Raw genomic sequence first — 16,405 nt, forward strand, 5'->3', positions numbered from 1 at the left:
ACTCGATTTATGTAGACCACATGTCTTGGGTATTTTCATTGGTAGGAAACCCCTCTTCAAAGCTATCAACTGTTATAGGCGACCACGCATTAAAAGTAGGCAGGTAGGTAGTAGGTGGAAGCTCGTCGTTGAAATGCCATGCAGACGTTGCACAGCCCTGCGGCGGCAACGACCCTCTCGCACCTGGTGTTTCTTCTCCTCTACAAAGGGGCCCAGTGTTCCAAATACGCATCAACCGTGCTCTCTCCCTCGTTCAAATGGCGAGCTCACTTATCTGCAACAAACGAGAGATGAAGCCACGGAACGGGCGAAGTCTCCATAGCCACCCACCAGGAAATAAAATCACATCCTCCATCCGCCCGCGCCGGGAAATGCCTACACCGCGGGCGGGGATTCTCCAGACTCCGCCGCCGAAGGTCAGCCGTCCTCCACCGGAGGTGTGTGAGCTCGGTGTGAGAGTGCAGGATAGTTGGGTGGTGATTCGTGGTCGTTTCATAAACTGCCGGCATGGTGGTGGGCCTCTGGGGCCTGCTTTTATGCATGAATGGGCTCGGAACCATGCGGCTGGGTTGCAAGGGGGTGTAAGCGGGAGCAAGAGCTGAGAAAGCGACGAAAAAAGAATGCACATGCTGACAATGAGCCAGATTTTGGATTACTGTCGCAGGCCAGAGTTTGAAGAATACCGGTGAGAGACGTTTCAACGCCGAGGCGGATACTGAGAAGAGCTGACGTAGAATGTACACCACAGGCAGACGGGGGGAGCGAATGCGCTACTAGGAGAGCTGCCAACGCTGCAGGAAAAGGGCACAAATCGACAATGACCGCATCAGGCAACATGGCCGACGAGAATCATATCGAAAGGGACAGTGAAACCCTTGGCCGTGGTGATGCAGCAGTTTGTGTGGCATTAGACGAGCTGGGGTAAGCTGTGACCACCATGATCGATGAGGACGGCCTGAATACACGTGCCATGGTGCATCAATACATGCTACCGCTGTCTACACGCAATCGAGGTTCGATACACAGCGCGCTTATTTTCAAGACGGGTGGTGACAGGGCGACAGGGTGACAGGGCGACAGCGAGGAGAATCCAGGCGCAATGTGGCTGCAGCATACAGGTTTGTAGCCCATCTCGAAATGATGGGACTATTGGCTGGAGCATGTCATTGCAACTGTTGGCGACTTTTCGCACATCAGGGCTCGTATCGGGACGTCGTTCCGTGGACGGAGGTCGAGGTCTGTCTTGGAGCCGACAGCGGCGGGCTGTTTGCGGCAGGCAGGAAGGCAGGCAACCGAAAACACCACGGGCAGAGGCCATCCGCCCACGGCATGCACACATCACAAACACACTCCCGCCAGCTGCACTGCGCTGCCTGCGTTAGCGGATCGATCCTCCCCCACATGCGTGCAGGAGAAGCAGCCGGCCGTGAAATGATGACGCTAGGTTGCTTTCATTCTCATTACCCACTCTGGCGGGCTACGGGGAACCGCGGCAAGAGGCAAGGCGAACGCGTCCTGGGTAATTAAAGCGCGTTATTTGGGGGGGGGACGGGGGGCAAGCACACTTGACCACTACTGGTAGGACTGGTAGCAACTGGGTGCCGATACAATGTTGCTGTCAGGGACCGACAAGCGGGAGAGGGGGCAAGACAGAATACCGGGCCTCTGGAAGCTCACGGGAACAGCGGCAACAGAGGCAACAAGACATGCAGGGAGAGAGAAAAGCGCGGGGACAGTGTCGCACTCGGCAAAGAGGGAGACGGATGGTTTGCGACTGCGACAAGGACGAGCCAGCACAAACAGCAACGGCAACATGGCGGCACCAGTACACACAAGAACGAGTTGGGGGCACCCGCGACGAGTGCCGCGACGAGTGCACGCTGGACAAGAAAAGACGTCGACCGACAATGGCGCTCAAGGTTTCGAGAGAAAGGGACGCCATTTTCAGCAGGCAAAAAAGAAGAAAACAGCGGGCCGAGAGCGTCACAAGGCCTGCCGCAATTTACTGCCCCTCGACTTTGACTTTTTCACCGGCCGATGCGCTCGGCTCATGATTGGTCGGATTAGACAAAACATGGCCTTTGATGCGCATACCCTTCAAGCCAAGTTGGGTCTCTTCTCTTGGGCTACTGATAGGCGCACGCCCCTTACCTACCTGTACTGGTAGGTAGGTGCCCGCCTACTCGTACTGGTGTTTTCGCTCGAGGCTGGCGACGGGATCAGTCAAGTCTCGTTGGTGTCTGATGGAAAATGGCAGCATCAAGTCATGTTTACGTGGCGCGAATGTGTGACTCCAGTCGGCGCTGAAGAATTACCGACGACCAAGAGCCAGAATAGTAGGTATGGTATTCGTGTGCCGCCAGAGAGCTTTCACAGGGCTTACGGCGCCCAAATATGGCCTGCGAATACAACCAGCCTGGATCTTACTATTCTACTCTACCGTTGGCGGCGACAACGAATAAACAGCACCTGGATGGGCTTTATTAGCGAGACAGCGCGCACAGCCTACGACCAGACGAAATTGTCGCATAGTATCACGGAAGCATGATTGGCTCGATTTCATGTCCTAGCATAACTCTGTTGGCGGCTCAGCTTCGAGACAGACAGGCAGACAGGCCGAGGCATTACCTGGTGTGACTCACAGCGCGATGGCAACAAAAACAGGATGATGGCCTTTTGCGTAGGGCAAGCCCTGGCGCAAGTCATGACGCGATGATTATGACCCTCACAAAGCTGCAATGAGAGCATGGCTTTCCTGGTAATGTCTTCAGCCAGGGCCTGCTGTCGAGGAGGGTCGCCGATTGTGATGAATGGGCCATGCGATCGAGGACCGCCCAGGTTCCGCAAGCGATAGCCATGGCCGGCCCATATGGGAATCGCAGAAACACGAGGGCAGAGATGGGCCTGGTCCTTTCTTGTCTCGCCCGCCCGGGCCATTTACGAGGACGACGCCCCTGGACTAGCGAGTTGCTTCTGGTGGGTGGTGGCGGAGGACGAGAAGCAAAGTGGACACATTCTGGCACACACCCTGCCGCTAGCAGAGCAGGTTCCAGTCCCGGTCAGGACAAGCTTCGAGTGGTGTGCCCCATCGGCTGTTGTCTGCGAACGAGTAGGAGCGCAGACAGCGATGCAAAGGGCAAGAAAAAGATGTGGAGGGTCGACGAGATGGTGTGGTGCCGTGGTGGCGCATGTGTCGAGCATCTGCTACCAGTAACTCCCCGGGACCACGGAGGAGGACGGGCTAGAGGGGAGGGATGAGCAGGGCCGCATACATCCGCCACCTGGTGGCAGAGGCACTTGAGAAGAAAGCAGAGGGAATCCAGCGGTGCCTGCTGAGTAGGTAGTTGCCTACATGGGTACAGTACATCCGTGTACGGATAGAGGACGGAGTATTCGTCCGTAGTTTTTGAGTGGCGGCAGCCTTGCTATGCGGCCTGGTATTTGCTGGTAAAATAGGTACCTACCTGCCTACAACCCACTGTACCTACCTGCCTACAACCCACTGTACCTACCTGTGCACCTAGTTTACTGAGTACCTAGGCGTGGCAAGCAGGGTAGTTGGTCAGGTACTCGATGGCCACCGCGCCCCCTCCCCTCCCTCTCCCCCCAGGGCCATCACTGACTGACCAGACTAAAGCAGACACAAGGTACACACCCACACCCGCATGGGGCCACCCAAGTCCAAGTACCCGCAGTCCGCCGTCTCCGTCCGCCGCCGCCTGCACTGGCCCGCTCGCTCGCTCTTGGCTTTGGCTCGCTCGCCATGCTAACTTGCTGCTACCTTATTAGCTACTAGGTACCTACCTACCTTGCCTAGGTATGCTGCTACGCACTAAAAGTACTGATCCGTCAAGCAGCCACTGTGCCACTCCTGCAGCCCGCCCAGGCCTCGCTCGCCCTGCCACTCCCTGCCTGCTGCTCTGTGGCGGCGCCGCGCCTCTTTTGCTCTTCCCATCTGCCGCCATTCTTCTGCCTCCTCCATCATCAAACTCTCCTCGGCCGAACCGTCCTACTATTTTGATTATTATTTTTTCCTAGTCACATTTCTCGCATCACACGCCGCATTATTTATTCTTCTCCTCCTTCGCATCAGCCTCTCCCCTCTCGCGACGCTGACATCTGAACCTGCCGATCGCACCCTATCCCTTGCCCGACCGTGCATCCTCTCACGCAAGTCGCGACGGCCTGCATCACCGCAAAAGACGCGATTTTTCCCACCATCGACATATTTCTTGACAATATCGCTCGTCCCCACCGTGATTCTCGGCCAAACAAGTCGCGCCATCACTAGCATCTTAGCATAACCGCGCGCGACACACAAACGACGCCCGGCTCGTCTCGTCCTCGCGATCCCGTTTGCTAGTCGCAACTACACTACCGCCTCGCCGAGTCCGCGCAGCGACTATCGCGTCCTCGAATCAGTCCTCCCGTGGTCTCGCGCCATCGACAAACCCCGCGGGTTTATTGCGCTGCCGTAGCGACACCCTCTACGACGCCACCGCCTCGCGATTTTTCTCTCGCCATTGGCGACTGCGCTTCTGCGATCGGGCGACGACCCTGCGCTAGCGCGACTGCACTCTACCGATTTGCGACTGCATATACCGTCGCATTCCTGTTCCACAGCGTCATCCCTGCCACGCGAGCAGACCCTTCTCCATCCAACCGTATGCACCTAACCTTCGGGCGATGAACAACAACGACCGCAAATTGTCGCCCACTCAACCGCCGGTTGGTTCCGCTCCCGGCTCTGCAAAGTCCTCCCAGTCCGACCGCTCAAGTCCTCCTACGCCGTCCTCGGCCGCAGAGTCCGACTCCATGGCCATTACCGCCTTTCGCACCTCATCACACGCCTTCGGGCCGACCGCCTCGGGCCCATTACCCGCTCCCTTCACCATGAACGGTCAAGCCATGGCCGTAGGCACACCCTTCTCCAGCTCTCCCGCACCATCCGTCATTCGCGTCCTGCTTCGCCGCCTGCCGCTCAGCTCCTCCGAGGAAACCATTCGACTCATGCTGGTCTGGTCGAAAGAACTCACTGACATCGAGCTGCTCTCTCCCGAAAAGTCCGAAGACGAGGGATTCCGCTCAGCTCTCCTACGCTTCAAGACGATGAATGGCGCCCTCCAAGCCAAGACTATGCTTGACGGCAACCCCAACATCTCCAACGATGCCGAAATGATTGTTGAGATCCTCAGCCCCAGCGGCGTCAACGCTCCCCGACACAACGAAGGTGCCCAGTCCGGAGCCAACGGCCACATTGCCACATCTGCGGCCCCCGGTGGTCCGTCGATCCGCCATCAGCCTCAATTTACGGCTCCCTTTCATCCCCGCGACAAGCCGTCTCCCTCCCGCATGTTCGCTGGTCACGAGTTTCGCTCCAGCGACAGCGAGTTGCATTACCACCAGCACATCTTCTCGCAGCAATCGCCCATCGGAAACCACCTCAACCATGCCTCGGATCGGAACCACATCTCGAGCAAGTCTCTCATTACCGGCGACTACAACGATGACGACGACACGAGCAATCTCTTGAAGGACCCGGTTGCCTATGCTGAGAACAACCCTCCGCAGAGCAGCTCTTTTGGCCGACGCGCTACCGCGCCGCAGATCCCCGTCAATCTCATGGCCAACCTGACGCTCAACACCAACAGTCCCCCGGGCCCTTCCTCGCTGCCGCAGCACATCAACTCGCTTTCGCCCGTCGGCAACGCCCCCAACATGAGCTTCACCCCCCCTGCTGGTCAGCATTATTCACGTCACAATTTCCCCCCGGTGAACCCTGCCGACCAGAATCCGCCGTGCAACACCCTGTATGTCGGCAACTTGCCCATCGATACGTCCGAGGAGGAGCTCAAGGCCATGTTCTCCAAGCAGCGCGGCTATAAGCGTCTTTGCTTCCGCACCAAGCAGAATGGCCCCATGTGCTTTGTCGAGTTTGAAGACATTTCTTTCGCCACCAAGGCGCTCCACGAGCTGTACGGCCTTCTACTGCACAACAGTACCAAGGGTGGAATTCGTCTGAGCTTCTCCAAGAATCCACTTGGAGTCCGCTCCGGCCAGGTCCCGACCCAGTCTCCGTCTATGCAGATGCCTCATGCCAACGGCATCGTCAACGGACCCGCCAATGGCTTCAGCGCCAACGGACCACCCCCTGGTCTATCTGCACCTCCTGGTCTGGGGAGCGGACGCTCCAGCTTCAATGCCAACGGCGGAGGCAGCAGCCAGCGACAGCAATTTGGCTACCCTGGCTTTCCCTCGGCCAGTAACAACCCTTGGAATACACCCTCCCCCAACAACGGTGCTGCACCGGGCCACAATCACAACAACCACAACGGCCACAACAACCATAATGGTCACAATGTTCACAGCGGTCACAATGGATACAATGGCCACAACGGCCACAACAGTAACTTTGCACCCCGCAACACACGTTAGCCCTGGGCCCTGCGGCACACAAGCTACTAACATCATGACCTGCACACCTGTCATTCGAGCATATCAGCAATCACTTTTATCTCATTGGCATATTACTGGCCCGACCATACCCCAGCATTACGCGACCAGTATGAGAAATGATGCTACTTGTTTATCTCTTTTCGATTTCAGCTACGAGGGCGCATTATATGATGCTGCAACGCGTATTGGCATTTAGCGACACAATTACAAAACACCCAAAACTGGACCCTCAGTCCTACCAAAAAAAGATTTCATGCGCATGTTTATCGAATTATCGCTTGGTTTACTTTATTCCCTATACGAACGCCGGAGATTGAATATATGCATCAACGCCACCTACGAGCCTCACCTTGCCGGTAGGGCTTATTTCAGGACAAGGCGAACGGACAGCAAGGAGCATGGGACGGTTCAGCACACAGTCGGCGCACATCTCTTGTTTTCGCACCGATCGGTGTCTTCTTTTTCTACCCATTCGGAGCACATGCGTACGAAAATGCACGGGCAATCAGAATGACAAGGTCAAAACCTGGCATGCAGAACCTGGGCGCATCTTGTCGCAGCCCTTTGGCCTTTTTTTCATTCCGCGACTGGTTTCGCACCCTTGGCTCGCTTGTCGGAGGTTTTCCTAGTTGCAAGGTCTGGACAAACAGGCGGGTAATCAAGATGACTGCCTCGGTTCAACATCTATACTTTGGTGGAAAACTCCCATGGCGAGTTTCTATATATGGGATCCAGACAGTTTCTGTTTCCTTTTTTTGGGTTTCACGGATACACAAAAACAAAAACAAGAGCAATGCGGAACAAACTGCATTGAACAAGGGCTTCTTCTGGCACGCGCAATCCTGCCTTTCCCTTGACAAAATAAAACGAAAAAAACAACCGGTATTTGTGGCAACCTTTTTTTCTTCTTCAGCATTGGCCTTTATTTATATCGGATCGGCTTCAGGTGTTTTTGGAGGCCCGTCATTTCTAATTTTTGGAGCATTCTCAGGTCGTCAGGAACTTTTCGGGGCAGTGTATCGGGCACGGCGTTTTACCTCCCTTTTCGACTTGTTTTGTTTGGTTTTTTATTCTTTCGAAATCATTGCTCCGGAGCAAGAAACGGTCCAACTTTTTGCGTGTTGGGGATACGGTGTTGATTTTGATTGTTTTGTTCTAGTCTTGTTCCTCCCCCTTTTCTCGATATCGATTTATAATGGCCCTTCTTTTCCTTGCCTCCTTTTACCCTTTTCTTCTTCTCCTTTCCAATACTTGATTCCCCCCTTGTATCCACCTGTGTGGTTGGTCGCGTGAACAGCGATCGTCTTGTTTTCAGCGAGGGCTTTTGTGTCCGAGATGAGGCATGAGCGAGGATTCTTTCTGGCGGCTGTGTGGTCGTTGGAGAGTCGTTTATATGTTTGCGTTGCTGTTATATCTGGTGCGTTGGCTTTTGTTCATTTTGCAATTGTTTGACAATAGTTGGGCATTTTTATTAATCGGCATGGAGCACTTAGCGCGGATTGGATTTGATTTTATTTATTTTGGTACAGCCTTTTTGAGTTGAATTGGAAATCGGGACCGTTTGGGTGGGTGGGTTGCTGCTATTTGGGGCGGTGCTTCTGATTCTTTCCCTTCTCTTTCTCTTTTCGCTAGTACAAGATACACAACTTTGCGGCCACTTGCCTGGGTACAAACATCTCTTGTGTTTAAATGTGACATGCTCGTCGTTTGAAAATTGCTGGCTCACAGCATACCCTGCCCCGGATCGATCCAGTCGAATGCGTCCTCGGCCCATGCGTCTAGCATGGCGTCGCTACCATCGGCCATGCCCTCCATGAAAGACATGGACGGCATGCTCATCGTCTGCCCGACGCTCCCGTTCCAGAGCGGGAAGTAGCGATCCAGCGAGCCGTCCAGCATCGGGCACTTGGACCGCGCCTGCTCCTCCACCTGCTGCTGCTGCTGCTGCTGCTGCTGCTGATCTCGTTTTTGCAGCAGCAGCGCCAGCCGCTTTTCGTACTTTTCCTTGACCACCGCAATCACGACCTTGCTCGCCGAGACGACATCGAACCTCTTGGCCGCCGACGTCAGATCGGTGCCGGCCGCGTCTGCCGTCATGACGTCGAGAAACGCGGCGAAGCCGAGCTGGCTCCGGGCCCAGGCGCTGTCGTACTCGGGGCAGCAGCACTCCGGGGGCAGCGGAAAGGAGAGGCGCATGGCGACGACGATGCCGAGGATGAGGCGGCCCCAGTCGCCGGTGGAGAGGTGCGCGAGGGAGGCGGACGGGATGGCGGCGACGAGGGCGAGGAACTGGGCGACGGCGTGGACGCAGGACGTCAGTCGGGAGAGCGTCGGACGGAAGGGGTCGGGGGCTGTTGGTGGTGGTGACGGGGGTTTGCTGGCGGGGGCGGGCATGCGCAGGATGGAGCCGCCGAGGAGGAAGAATTCGGTAAAGAGGCTTTGGAGCCGGACTGGCACTGCGATGGTGATGATGATCTTAGTAGGAAGAAGACTGGGGTGAGGTTTGAGAAGAGTGAATTACAGGTGTTGGAGACGGAGGCGGGGAGATGCGCCTGTTGATCCTGGAACTGTGCTTCTAGTCCACGAAACACGAGGGTGCTGTTGTCGGCGGGGTTATGGTCGCGGACGGCGGCCCAGGCGCCCCGGACGGTGTGCCCCAGACGTGCGAGGGAGGCGAGGACGGCGTCGCCGGGGGAGGAGGCGTGCGTGGTGAGGAGATGGCAGCATTGCGAGGTCCAGGATGTGAATGGGACGGGGTGGCTGCGGTGGGCTTGCCAGGTGACTGCGAAGCTGTGTATGTGGCGTCAGCTGTGAAGGGAGGAGGTTGGAGGTTTGGGGAGGTTACGAGGAGGAGAGATAGTATTGGGCGACGTAGGCCCGGATGGAGTCGAGACGCTCGGGGGTCATGGTGGTGGTGGTGGTGGTGTCAGGGAAAGGATCGGTGTCTAGCTCGAGATCGTGGACGAGATCGGCGGCCATGCGCGTGTATTGGAAGATTTGCTTGGCCCGGGGCCGAAGATGGAACGGATACCTGGGCTGAAAATCAGCTTTGGCTCAGCAACTTGCACACGGATTCTGGAGACTACGAACCAAAGACAATAGATCAATATGCCTTGCAGCAACTCGAGGCTGCGCTCCCCGCCGGCCACGAGCTTCAGCGCAAAGACTTTGCGAAACTCGTCATCGTATAGATTATGACCCTGGAGGGACTTGGCCCCCGCCGCCGCGGCAAGAATCGCTAGAAGCACAAACGGTCTTGTCTGCGCAAGGTCTCGCACCGTCACGTCTTCAGGGAGGAGGATGCACGGACAGTAGTACAGCATGGAGCGAAAAGTGTCGAGGAGCGACTCGGCAGAGGATATGTTGAAGGAAGGCCGGGCGTGCATGTCCTGAATGGAGCTGGAGGTAGCGGACGGGCTGGAGGCGGCTTCGGAGGAGATGCTACCTTGGAAGTAGGAAGGAGAGGGAGGGGCGGAAGTATGGGAGGGAGGGAAAAGGCTGTCGAGATAGGCAGCGTGAGTCTCGCGAAGGGTTTCCACAGAGGAAGAACCCGAGGCTTGGGCGAGGGGAATATCAATGGTGAATGTGCCAGTGGGTTTGGGGGGCGGGGGGAGGGAATCGCCAGGAGGTCTTGGATGGTCAGTCATGGGCTATATCAGGAGTGGGATTGAGGCGACGAATAATGCAGGGTATGGCGTACAGTTTGGATTTATTGGGTCGGCGTCGTCGAGGACCTGTTCTGGAGACGCATTCCTTCTTGGAGACGAGGCATCTTTAGGTCAAGTCAGTGAGGGGGGAGTACTCAATGGAAGTAATGGAAGAAGAGCAGCGCTGAGGAAAGAGAGGAGCTTACTTTTGGCATGTGCCGTCCTGGTCGCTGGGCAGACAGCGTATCTTGGCCACGCGACAGGCTTCGCAGGCGGTTGGGATGCGCTTCCGGCCGGCGGCGGGGCCGGAGTCTTGGGACGACGACACGGGGCATGAAGACATGGCGGGGGGCTGGCTGGCTGGCTGGCTGTGCGGGAGGGAGGCGACAGGCTACAGAAGGGATACAGTGGCCGGACGGTATAAGAGATGTCGCACGTATGGCAGCGAGATTGCGGAAGGAAAGAGTCGAGCGTGGTGCGGAGGGCCCGGTGAAAGAGAGGGTCTTGGTTCCGGACGGCTTCGGATGTTGACGAGGTTTTAGCGCAGCCGGTTTAGGACAGCGGCCGGCCCGCGGCGGGGTCGGCTTTCGATTTTGCGGTTTGCTTGGCTTCATGAACTGTTTCTCTGATGAGATTCGGTTTTTTTTCAATCTATACGTCTTTGCCTATAGCTGGTTTCTCATTGCGTGGATTGAATTGCATTGGGTGATGGACACGACATGACGATGCGTTCCGCGCAACTGCCTGTCAAACGAGTTTCTCAAGCAGCCTTGCCTCTTCATTTTCTTTGTCAGTCGTGTTTTGTTTGAGCACCCGCGCCAACGAGAACCCCTTTCCTAACTCATTTTCGAGCATTGTTTGTTTCAGTCTGGGCGGTGGTTCCATCGGCGCTCGCCTAGCTACGATCTGATGTTGAAAAAAAAGAGAGGAAAAAAAGGAAAATTACGACAGTACAAGATGAAGAATAATTGGTGGCATAATGTAGTAGACTCGGCAGTTGCTTGGTCGACTGCTGTGAGTGTTGTCGTAATGTCCAAGTTCTTGCGATTTCCTGTAGGGTAAGTCCGTCGCGTCACAAACAAGGGCCAAGGGGGGTCGGTACATAGTAGGACCCAAGGCGCAGCACTAACAAGCCGCTACATTCGACAAAAAAAAGCTTTGCCAAGTACCGCGCCGTCGACTTGCATGCTTTTGCACTAATACCGCGTGTTTTCTTTCTTTTCTTTTTTCGGTCCGTGTTTGATGCGCTGGCGGGGCGGGGATCCAGCAGATCACCCACCCCCCACGCGAGGCGGGGAGAAGTGCGGGGGAGGAGGAACAATAAAGCCAAGGATATTGGCATCGGTGATGCTCTACTTTAGTCGCTTCGCTTTCGGAGCTATGACGGCAATATATTCTCACGGGGGTAGGGGGGCTTACCTCGAGTGCCTGCCCGCCCGCGCGGCACCTGGTCGAAGCCTTGGCTAGTCTGTGAAGCTACTCAGGCAGACAGGCCAGTTCAAACCTAGACATCTGTATCAAGTCTGTGCAAAGAAGACGAAGAAGAAGAAGAAGAAGGAGGGGGAAAAAAGCACCGTACAACATCAGACGAGCCCAATCAATGTATCTGTAGGTCTGACTTGCATGCATGCGTACCCCGCGCGCGGGGACAAAGACCTGCTCGACAGATCTTCATTTGACCGATGTTGCGCCTGAGGCGGAGGGTCGGGTCGGTCGCGTGGTAGGCCGGCAAAAGGTAACGGCACGGTGACATTGCATGAAAAGGTAAACCAAACAGTCTCGGCGTCGCCCTTTTTAAATGAGGGGAGATGCCCGCTCCCCTCACCGACTGACGATCTGCAGCTGTATTGTCTTGGTTCTTTTTCTTTCACAAAGACAAAGACATGGTTATGCTTCCATCTTTGCTGACAGGTCTGGCACTGCTTCGCCCTGCCGTGGGTGGCCAGGTCTACTTTCGACAAGACGGCAGCGGTGGCGATGCGTATCAGCATTCGCCAGAGGTTCTCCCGTCGCGTGAGTGTGCACCGCTTTTCGCGTGGTGTAATCAAGGTCCATGTTGAGCTAACACACGAGGGGGACTTGCAAAAGCACCAATCAGTGGTCAAAATGAATGGGCGGATGCTTTTGCCCGGGCCAAGGCCTTGGTCGACCAGATGACGCTCGAAGAAAAAGTAGGTTTATGACTAATTACTACATGGTGGTACGCTCGAGACTGATGCGGGACAGGTCAGCTTGACTGGGGGCGTCGACCTCAAGTCGGGCTGCTCCGGCACCATCCCCGGCATCCCGCGGCTCGAGTTCCCGGGCATGTGCCTGAACGATGCCGGCAATGGCGTCCGCGCGACCGACAATGTCAGCGGCTTCACCAGCGGCATCGGCGTCGGCGCGAGGTGAGCAGCCCCCTTTCCGAATCGGCGTGGATGGACACACGGGCTAAATAAACGAAATAAACAGCTGGAACAAGGACCTTGCGCGTAAGCGCGGCATCGCCCTCGGCGGCGAAAACAGACGCAAGGGCGTCAACGTCATGCTCGGACCCGTCGTCGGCCCTGCGTGGACCGTCGTCAAGGGCGGTCGTAACTGGGAGGGCTCGTCGGCCGATCCGTACCTCTCGGGCGTCTTGGCGGCCGAGACTGTCCAGGGCGTGCAGAGCCAGAACGTGATTACCAGCGTCAAGGTATGTTATCGTCGCCGAGCTTTGTAGAATGAGATTCTGACGAGGGCACAGCATTACATTGGTAATGAGCAGGAGCTCTACCGCTCGCTGGACGGAAATGTCCAAGCCGTCTCCTCGAATATTGATGACAAGACGATGCACGAGCTCTATCTCTGGTGTGTACTCTGAGAAGCTTCGTTTGCTGTAGAAAGAAGCTAACCTTTGCAGGCCGTTTGTTGATTTGGTCAAGGCTGGTGCGGCCAACGTCATGTGCTCTTACAACCGCCTCAACCAGACGTATGCGTGTGGGAACAGCAAGACGCTCAACGGGATCCTCAAGACCGAGCTCGGCTTTCAGGTAGGACTTCTGCCTCAGTGTGGACATTGCACAAGCTAACTGTCCGCAGGGCTTTGTCGTGTCGGACTGGGGAGCGCAGCACGCGTTCAGCGATGCCCCCAACGGACTGGACATGGGCATGCCCAACTCGGAGCCCTTCTGGGGCGCCAATCTCGTCAACGCTGTCAAGAACGGAACGCTTCCCGAGTCGCGCGTGACCGACATGGCCATGAGGTACCATTTTACACTCCGCCTCTTGTCGAAAACTTGACGCTGACAGACTACAAAGAATCATTGCTTCGTGGTACCAGCTGAAGCAGGACGACCCCAGCTTCCCCCCGCCCGGCGTCGGCATGCCCGGCAACCTCACCGTGCCGCACCGCGTCGTCGAGGGCCGCGACCCGGCCGACATGCCCGTCATCCTCCAGGGCGCCGTCGAGAGCCACGTGCTCGTCAAAAACACCAAGGACACGCTGCCGCTGCGGTCCCCCAGGACGGTGTCCATCTTTGGCTACTCGGCTAGCACGCCGCCCGGCTGGACCGCCGAGACGGACGCCGACGGCACCTGGCGCTTCGGCCTCGCGCCCGTCTTCCAGCTCGACCCGGCCACGAGCCCCATCGGCAGCCGCGGCACCATGTTTGGCGGCGGCGGCTCCGGCGCCATCACGCCCCAGACGCACGTCTCCCCGCAGGACGCCTTTGTCGCCCGGGCCGCCAAGGACGGCTTCACGCTCCGCCAGGACCTCGCCTCTGCGCAGCCCGCGGCTGTAGATCCCGCGTCGGACGTCTGCGTCGTGTTTGGCAATGCCTGGGCGCGCGAGGGCAACGACCGCCCGCAGCTCGACGACGCGTACACGGACGCCCTCGTCAACTCCGTCGCGGACCGCTGCGCCAGGACCGTCGTGGTCCTGCACAACGCGGGCCCGCGCCTCGTCGGCGGCTTCGCCGACCACCCCAACGTCACGGCCGTCATCTTTGCGCACCTCCCCGGGCAGCAGGCGGGCGACGCGCTCGTGTCGCTGCTCTGGGGCGAGGCCAACCCCTCCGGCAAGCTGCCCTACACCGTGGCCAAGACGGCCGCCGACTACGGCCCGCTGCTGGACCCCCAGGCCAGCCCCGGGAGCGCGTCGCCGCAGGCGTACTTCCCGCAGGGCGTCTACACCGACTACAAGTACTTTGAAAAGGCGCACGTGGAGCCGCGGTACGAGTTTGGCTTTGGCCTCAGCTACACGCGCTTCGACTACTCCGGCATTGTGCTCGCGGTGCCGCCCATGCAGCCGGCGGAATATCCGACCGGCGCGGTGGCGAGCGGTGGGCAGGCCGATCTGTGGGATGTGGTCGCGACGGTCAAGTGCCAGCTGGTGAATGGCGGCAAGGTGGCGGGCGCGGAGGCGGCGCAGCTGTACGTGCGCTTCCCGGGCATGCATGCCAAGCAGCTGCGCGGGTTCGAGAAGCCGATGTTGCAGCCGGGCGAGGCGACCGAGGTGGTGTTTGAGCTGACGAGGCGGGACCTGAGCGTGTGGAACACGGAGATGCAGAAGTGGCAGCTGCAGAGGGGCAGTTATGAGGTTTATATTGGTCGTAGTAGTAGCAAGCTGCCTCTCAAGACATATCTGACCATATAGTAGCTATTGAGTTTCTTCTTCGGAGAAGAGACTATACAATGCAGATCTTTCACTTAATCCTTGAATTTTGTCTGATGCACACCACCGACCGTGTTGTCGTCCTTTGAATCCCAAGTCATGAATAAAAAACTCGTCCCCCACTTTTTAACGTGAAGGGTTCGCGGCCAGTGACTTCCCGGCAGCTGTTTAGCAGGAACCTGGATCTCGACCATTTCCAAGTTGGCCAAGTGACGTCGAAATGAATCCCAGTCAATCTTGGTAAGATCCACAAACCGCGACCCTTTCGATTCATCTCCAAAGTACGGGTAGCCGCAGTAGCCGATGGAAACGCTCTTTAGCGTTGCACCTTGAAAGGCTCCGATTGCCTCGAGTAGGTCTGACTTAGGTGCAATATTGTATTTGAATACGCCTTGCTTTGTCCTTCTGGGCTGGCGGCGGTCAATCATCACCCAATGCGGCTCGGAGAGAGGATTCATGCTAGCAAAGCACTCCGGTGACAATGACCAGCCCAGGGAACTCATGTCTCCGGGGCAATATGACCACCCAATTCCATTCAAGGAAAGACACTTCAAGGATGGCAGCTGGCTTGCCGAAAGAGCGTGGGCCAATTGGTGAGGAAGAACGGACAAAACACCCCTGAGAGAGAGTCGCTGTAGAGATGCCAGAGTAGGGATGGATCGCGGCATTACGAATGGTATCTTTTTGAACCTTGATAGGGGTATCCTTTTGGTTCCCGGTGGGTAGTTTGCCAGATTTCGACAATCGGATGCTAGACTCCACGGTCCAAAGGATAGCGGTGCAGAATGCAGCTCAAAACGCACAAAGCTCAGATTAGTCTGCCAGAAAAGCTCCTCCAGCTCTTGAAATCTCCACAGACTGTCTAGTAGAAAAGTACTGCACTGTCCGATTATTTCGTCGTCACCATACGTGTGGATGTGCAAGGACCGCAGGCTGGCGGGAAGTTCCGAAAGTAAGATTGCAATATCCATGGCCATCATTAGCAGCAATGACTTATCGGAGTCTTTCATTCGGCATCTGTAGTTGTTGTGACCTGAATGAAGCGCCAGATGCTTTACTCCAGAAATGCCTCCGTTCTTCCGTAAAGAATCGACAAGGAGTTGCAGGGCTTGGCAGCTGTCCAGTGAAAAGCGGTATAGCCTGAAGATGTGGTCGAAGGTCAGGGCACGGAGTCGTTGAGAAGTTCGTAGGAGCGCTGAGACTGAGGCTGGGTAGTGTATCTTCTTTTCGTCGACAATCAGATCGTTTAGAAAACGTTTCGGTGCTCCTTGGAGTCGTGAGTCGGTGGCCAAGGCTACGATCTCTGCTAGCAGTTCGTTGGACAGATTGAGCAGCGATGTCATTTTGATTGGAGATGATAGTACACTGATGCCTCTGTTGATGAAGAAAGAAAGAAGATCGGAAGAGAGAAGAAGGGTTGCTGCGAAAGTGAATTTGCATCATGTGGGTGCTGCGTTTGCTGCGTTTGCTCTGGCACATGTGCGTTTGCACAGCGACAGCGCAGGTGCAAGCTCAGCACCTAGTCTGGAGGATATGTAAACATGTGCACAGCGTCAACTACAGAAGTTGATTATTTAAATGAACTAAAAACCGTCAATGATCTAATACAGCTCTCTGTCTATCCCTGCCCAAACCTGCCTTTTGCGTAGTTTTTTCCCCACGGTGA

At 56.5% G+C, this 16,405-nt stretch overlaps 3 protein-coding genes across 3 annotated transcripts; 2 read left to right on the top strand and 1 right to left on the bottom strand.

Moving 5' to 3' along the window:
• Positions 1-4,686: 4,686 nt before the first annotated feature.
• LMH87_002063 (uncharacterized protein) lies at positions 4,687-6,435 on the top strand (the record flags this gene model as incomplete). Its single annotated transcript, XM_056193456.1, has 1 exon — positions 4,687-6,435. One exon carries the CDS (start codon positions 4,687-4,689, stop codon positions 6,433-6,435), a length of 1,749 nt encoding a protein of 582 aa, XP_056050492.1.
• Positions 6,436-8,178: 1,743 nt separating this feature from the next.
• LMH87_002064 (uncharacterized protein) lies at positions 8,179-10,446 on the bottom strand (the record flags this gene model as incomplete). The annotated part of the gene is made up of 6 exons (XM_056193457.1): positions 8,179-8,912; positions 8,978-9,246; positions 9,302-9,487; positions 9,547-10,086; positions 10,157-10,228; positions 10,310-10,446. 6 exons carry the CDS (start codon positions 10,444-10,446, stop codon positions 8,179-8,181), a joined length of 1,938 nt encoding a protein of 645 aa, XP_056050493.1.
• A 1,540-nt stretch (positions 10,447-11,986) lies between these two features.
• On the top strand, positions 11,987-14,721 carry LMH87_002065 (uncharacterized protein; the record flags this gene model as incomplete). Its single annotated transcript, XM_056193458.1, has 8 exons — positions 11,987-12,116; positions 12,192-12,274; positions 12,330-12,493; positions 12,558-12,780; positions 12,832-12,935; positions 12,988-13,117; positions 13,167-13,330; positions 13,386-14,721. 8 exons carry the CDS (start codon positions 11,987-11,989, stop codon positions 14,719-14,721), a joined length of 2,334 nt encoding a protein of 777 aa, XP_056050494.1.
• Between the last annotated feature and the right edge of the window lie 1,684 nt (positions 14,722-16,405).

Source organism: Akanthomyces muscarius, chromosome 3 (assembly GCF_028009165.1).
Source record: "Akanthomyces muscarius strain Ve6 chromosome 3, whole genome shotgun sequence".
Classification (NCBI taxonomy): domain Eukaryota; kingdom Fungi; phylum Ascomycota; class Sordariomycetes; order Hypocreales; family Cordycipitaceae; genus Akanthomyces; species Akanthomyces muscarius.